Source organism: Pristiophorus japonicus, chromosome 19, assembly GCF_044704955.1.
Source record: "Pristiophorus japonicus isolate sPriJap1 chromosome 19, sPriJap1.hap1, whole genome shotgun sequence".
Classification (NCBI taxonomy): Eukaryota; Metazoa; Chordata; class Chondrichthyes; family Pristiophoridae; genus Pristiophorus; species Pristiophorus japonicus.
In genome coordinates, this window is record NC_091995.1 from 61,166,264 (window position 1) to 61,172,776 (window position 6,513).

Consider the following 6,513-nt stretch of genomic DNA (forward strand, 5'->3'; position numbering starts at 1 on the left):
AACCCGACACTCCCCGCAGTGTAACAACCCAGAATGGGAGTTTTTACAGAGACCAGAGCCGGGGCACTCTGTCCCTCTTCTCTTTTCACAGAGGGACTCCCAGTTCTGGTCTCACTCCCACACTTGCGGGGATCGATAGATAATCTATGAAACCCAACTTTTACGAAGATTGAGTTGGAATGTGTCCCGTTACAGAATCAGTGGTGATTGATTCCCGCCCATTTCAGACAGTTTGAAGTAATACCGGAATTTAATCCTGATTGTAACAGCTTGGAACTTGCAAGGGGAATATAGAATAAGACAAATGGAAATAAAACCTTTTGGGAAATATTTGACTAATGTGATTTTATTAACATTGTGCGCTATTTTCAAAATTATTGGCGTGGTTTTTGAATTAATGAAAGTCACCACAGGGCGACCAATCACAAGTTCACTCCCTGCACTCCTCCAGAATATATAAGAAGGGCAGATGTGGGCGGAATTTCTCAATCTTTCTCTGGCCATGTGGATTGTGGAAATGTCCGGAAGAGGAAAAAGTAGCGGTAACGCTTGAGCCTAGACCAAATCTCGCTCCTCCCGGGCCGGAATGCAGTTCCCTGTGGGCCGTGTTCACAGGATCCTGCGGAAGGGGAACTACGCTGAGTGTGTGGGTGCCGGAGCCCCGGTCTACATGGCTGCTGTGCTCGAGTATCTGACTGCTGAAATCCTGGAGATGGCTGGCAACGCGGCCCGCGACAACAAGAAGTCCCGCATCATCCCCAGACACCTGCAGCTGGCCATCCTCAATGACGAGAAGATCAACAAGCTACTGGGAAAAGTGACCATCGCTCAGGGCGGGGTACTGCCTAATATCCAGGCTGTGCTGCTGCCCAAGAAAACCACCAGTATTTGCAAGAGCAAGTAAAGCGGACAGGATTTAATCTAATAACCGAAAGTCTCCTTTCCGAGTATCTATGAAAGGGCTGGTTATTTTTCTATGGATCTCAGTTGTCCCCGATCTAATTTAATATTAAATCTCTGCAATTAAGCTGGGAGATTGCTGATCAGAAATGAGCCTCAGACATTCTCAGTTATCAGCATGAATATCTAGACGACGAGATCACCAAACAGTGCCGCTTGTTTGCTGTTAACCGATATTAACATGAGTGTATCAATATAGCGAGGGACTGGCTTCAGAGAAATACAAAACAGACGGAACCGGGACGTGAGACCGCCCGTCATTGAACACGTTGTTATAAGAGCCGAATATGAACCGGTTAAGAGCCGAGTATAAAGTGAATGAGCGGTTGATGAGCTCACCGTCTCTTATTGGGGCAATAATTCCATAGCAAGAAGTTTATACATCCTGAACACAGTGATCCATGCAGACTTTTACCCTTTTAATTTGCACACTGGATGGAACCAGAATTACAGCTCTGGTTATTTCAAAATATTCCGAATAGTATCCCAGCTTTCCCCGCATTCAGAGCTGGGTTAAAGGTGAGATACAGATTGCAGGCACCTCGTCCGCTCTCTGGAATCTATTCCGGTATGTGCAGTAGGATGAATTCACTATCAGAGCTCTCACTTATAGTTACCACATTGGGCGGGTGCAGTCGGTATTACTGGGCATCTCACTCACATTTAAACCTGGATCAAACCCGCACTATCAGATATTCACCGCCTGCACTGTATAAACCCAGTTACAATAACACTACAAGACCGGCATGGTGTGTGCACGGGCCAGTTTGCCTGGCGCCGGTCGCAGCTCTTTCCTTTGCTGATTTGGTGGCTCTGAACAAATCGGTTGTTGCACTTGGTGCTGAAGCTTCGAGCCTGGGCAGGGGGCATCTCAGCGCGCTCCCCGCGGATGCGGCGGGCCAGCTGGATGTCTTTGGGCAGAGGAAACATTACAAGGACACCCTCAAAGCCTCCCTGATAAAATGCAACATCCCCACCTGGCAGTTCCTGACCACAGACCGCCCAAAGTGGAGGAAGTGCATCCGGGAGGGCGCTGAGCACCTCGAGTCTCGTCGTCTCAATGCAGAAATCAAGCGCAGGCAGCGGAAAGTGAAAGGGCGTTGGCAAACCTATCCCACCCTCCCTTACCCTCAATGACTATCTGCCAACCTGTGACAGGGACTGTGGTTCTCATATTGGATTGGTCAGCCAGAACGGATTCATTTTTAGAGTGGAAGCAAGTCTTCCTCGATTCAAAGGGACTGCCGGTGGTGAAGAATGCGGAGCCTCCTTTTACAGTGTCTGTGTGGGTCCGCCCCGGGGCTGTGATTGTTCACAGCCCGACCTCCAATCAAGTTTGAACCAATCACAGAGAGCGAAAAGGAAGGGCGGGGTGTACTGGGCCATGATTTGTTGAAATGAAACTGACAGTTCGTCAATTTCAAAAAGGCCGCCAATTTCAGAGTATCAACGAACAGAGTTTAAAGAAACTATAATTTCCCGCCAGCAACGTAAGAATCCCACTCTTTATAACCTCGATGTTGCCCCATTATAACTCATCAATTCATTCTCTTTAACATTCCGGTTTGAATTTTGTCCTATTTCCTGAGCGGTCTGTACCGGGCGGGAATAATTACCTGGTCAATGCATCCTGTAAACACAAAGTCCCGCATCAATCCCGCCAGTGCAGTCCCGATTAACCGGTTATCACACAGAAACCTCACAACATGACATGACTGCTTTGTCATTGAGGCGGTGGGTAGCTCTTTGTGTTGTGTCCGGGGGAAAGGGTCGAGTTGTTCAGCTGGCGAATCCATAGAGAGTGCGGCCCTGCCATTTCAGATCGTACACCACATCCATGGCAGTGACCTCTTGCGCTTGGCATGCTAGCTTGCAGGTGACCGCATCCCTGATCACATTCTCCAGGGAAACTTTCAGCACTCCGGAGCTCTCCTCGTAGATCAGGCCCGAGATCCGCTTGACACCGCCAGGCGACGGATGGCGGGTTTGGTGATGCCCTGGAAGTTATCACAGAGCACTTTACGGTGCCGCTTGGCTCCTCCTTTGCCCAGTCCTTTGCCTCTTTTACCACGGCCAGACATGACGATTCTTCACTCAAACTGTTGCTGAATGAGAAACGAACTGCTCCTGGCTCCTTTTTATAGAGCTAGCCCCGACCTGACTGAGAAAATGTAGAGAGAGCGGCGAGAAGGGGAGGAGACAGAGTGAGATATTAAACAGAGCACGGCAGGGGAGGAGACAGAGTAAATATTGAGAGACAGAGCAGAGCGCGGCCTCTGATCTTCCAGCTCCACCTCCAGCTTTCGGCAACCGGCAATTTCACATTGTTTTCTCCACAATAGAACCGATGCACAGCGCTCCGCACAAACCCTTACAGACTCGGAATTCATATCCAAAGCTTCCAGGAACCAGAAGCTTTTAAATCAGGTCCGGTTACAATTAACACTCACCATTATTCCCGCCTATATAGTCCCTTCCCTGTCAATCTCAGACCTTATTCCATCTCCTCTGTCGGACAGGTTCAGCCGTTGACAAACACCTTATTCCAGCTGATTTGGAGAAACTGGTGTTTGGGTTTTGAGTTGTGAGGAGGGGTATCGCCGCCAGTAGCACCGCCTCACAAAGACTCTGTCCCTGAATCTGTGAAATGACAATGACCAGGAAATGAGACTGGAGCCGAACACAAATCCCTGTTACAGTGAGGTCCGGGGCGGACATCCCATTCTCTGTGTTTTATTGCAGACACTGCGGGAGGGGGGGGGGGGGGGGGGAGGGGTGCAGACAGTGGGCGAGGGGTGGTTGCAGACACTGGAGGAGTGGGTGGTGCAGACACTGGGGGAGGGGTGGGTGCAGACACTGGGGGAGGGGAGGGTGCTCAGACTGGGGGAGGGGTGGGTGCAGACACTGGGGGAGAGGTCGCTGCCGACCTTGGGTGGGGGGTGTAGACACTGGGGGAGGGGTGGGTGCAGACACTGGAGGAGGGGGTGATGCTGACACTGGGGGAGTGGTGGGTGCAGACACGGGGGGAGGGCTGAGTGCAGACACTTGGGATGGGTGGGTGCAGGCACTAAGGTAGGGGTGGGTGCAGACACTGGGAGAGCGGTGGGTGCAGGCAATGGGAGAGGGGTGGGTGCAGACACTGGGGTAGTGGTGGGTGCAGACACTGGGGGAGGGTTGGGTGCAGATCCTGGGAGAGGGGTGGGTGCAGACACTCGGGGAGGGATGGGTCCAGACACTCGGGGAGGGGTGGGTGTAGACATAAGAACAGAAGAACATAAGAATTAGGAACAGGAGTAGGCCATCTAGCTCCTCGAGCCTGCTCCGCCATTCAACAAGATCATGGCTGATCTGGCCGTGGACTCAGCTCCACTTACCCGCCCGCTCCCCGTAACCCTTAATTCCCTTATTGGTTAAAAATCTATCTATCTGTGACTTGAATACATTCCAATGAGCTAGCTTCAACATCTTCCTTGGGCAGAGATTTCCACAGATTCACAACCCTCTGGGAGAAATAATTCCTTCTCAACTCGGTTTTAAATTGGCTCCCCCGTATTTTGAGGTTGTGCCCCCTAGTTCTAGTCTCTCCGACCATTGGAAACAACCTCTCTGCCTCTATCTTGTCTATCCCTTTCATTATTTTAAATGTTTCAAAAGATCACCTCTCATCCTTCTGAACTCCAACGAGTAAAGGCCAAGTCTACTCAATCTATCATCAAAAGGTAACCCCCTGATCTCTGGAATCAGCCTCGTGAATCGTCTCTGTACGCCTTCCAAAGCTAGTATATCCTTCCTTAAGTAAGGTGACCAAAACTGCACGCAGTACTCCAGGTGCGGCCTCACGAATACCCTATACAGTTGCAGAAGGACATCCCTGCTTTTGTACTCCATCCCTCTCGCAATGACACTAGACACTAGGGGAGGGGTCGGTGCAGACACTAGGGGAGGGGGTGGGTGCAGACACTCGGGGAGGGGTGTGTCCATATACTGGATGAGTGTCTGTGCAGCTAATGTCAGCGAGTCACAAGTGATCCTGGGATCATTTTCAATGATTTCTGACCGGAATCTGAGCCCGGCCCCGGGACAGGGATCATTTGATTCCGGGATGATCTCTTTTCAGAGAGGTGTGGGTAGCTCTCAGAAGAGCCTTTGGGTTCAGATGTTTAGAAGTTGCCCTTTTTATTTACTTTTTCGTCGCTGCTTTCTTGGACTTTGCTGATTTGGGCGTGGCCTTGGCCCTTGATTTCTCCACCTTTTTGGCCGCCTTCAACTTTGTGCCTGTGGCCTTCTTGGGGCTCTTGGGCTTCTTCGCCGATGCCTTCTTCCCAGCCGGTGCTTTCGCTGTATTTTATTGCCGTTGGCGCCTTCATGGTGCTCGTTTGCTTGGCTGGATATTTTTTGTCTGCTGGTTTCTTCACCTTCCTTCCCACTTTCCCCGGGGTTTCCATCTCAGCGACTTTGAAGGAGCCCGAGGCGCCCGTGGCATTGATCTGCTTCAGGGAACCATTTGTAACATTCCTCTTGATACTGAACCTGATCTGGTACCCGCACTTCTCCACATCGACTCCTTTGACCGCAAGAGCCTTCTTTATCGCAGCCAGGGACATCCCCTTGCGATCACTGCCTTCGGCCACAACCTTGAGAATCTGTTCGCCGAACTTGGGGCTGGCTGGCTTGGAGCAGGGATACACCACCTTCTTCTTGCTGCGAGCCTTGGTTTGAGCGGCGGCGGCAGGAGGAGCCATTTCCGCGGCTGCAATTATCAGTCATGTCCACGACTCCATGGAAAATCTCTCTGACAGTCAGAAATGGGTCAGAAATGAAACGAGAGGTGGCGACACAGAGCAACTTAAAGGCAGCTAGTGGACGGAGCGGAGTTATCCTTCTGTCAGCTCCCCGCCCCTCTGTGTTTCTGTCTCCTCACTAACTCTCCGATTCCAATGCAACTCCGGCCCTCCCGATTTCCAGACTGGCTTCTTTCAATCTCCAAGACCGGGATGCTTGCTGTCGAGAAAGGTTCATCCGAATTGAAGGCAGCAATTTCGAATTAAACCCGTTTCATTGCTGCACTGGTCGCGCTCTCTCACCCGATCGCGGATATTTTCCGTTTTTCGACTGAAATTTGAAATCAAGTCAAACTTTCTGTTTAATTCCAGCTTCAGGCCTGAGCAGGGCATCAAGGCGATCCTGTGACAGGGAAATCTTAGAATTTTACACAAGAAGGACTCTGAAATCCGGCGATGAGAGCGGACACACAAATACAGTGATATTAGTCTAACACGCCCGCCCCTTTAACACACTCTCGTTCACACAATGTTGAAATCTGCACATTCATACACAAACTGTTCCCAGATTTACAGTTCCCATCACAGGTTTTCCTCTAAGCTCGGCTGTGCTGCCGATTCTCGGGTCAGTGAAAGTTTCCCAGCTCAGTAAATGTTAAACACTCTGAGGCTGGTGCTCCTCGCAGTGTCTGTTCCCAGAATCAGGGGCAGGGGCAGGCTAGAAGGGCCGAATGGCCAACTCCTACACCTATTTTCTATGTTTCTATGTTTC

At 50.8% G+C, this 6,513-nt stretch overlaps 1 protein-coding gene across 1 annotated transcript; it reads left to right on the forward strand.

Annotated features, from left to right (window-relative positions):
• The first annotated feature begins 586 nt into the window (after positions 1-586).
• On the forward strand, positions 587-904 carry LOC139230243 (histone H2A type 2-A-like). The gene has a single exon (XM_070862074.1). It carries the CDS (start codon positions 587-589, stop codon positions 902-904), a length of 318 nt encoding a protein of 105 aa, XP_070718175.1.
• The last annotated feature ends 5,609 nt before the right edge of the window (positions 905-6,513 follow it).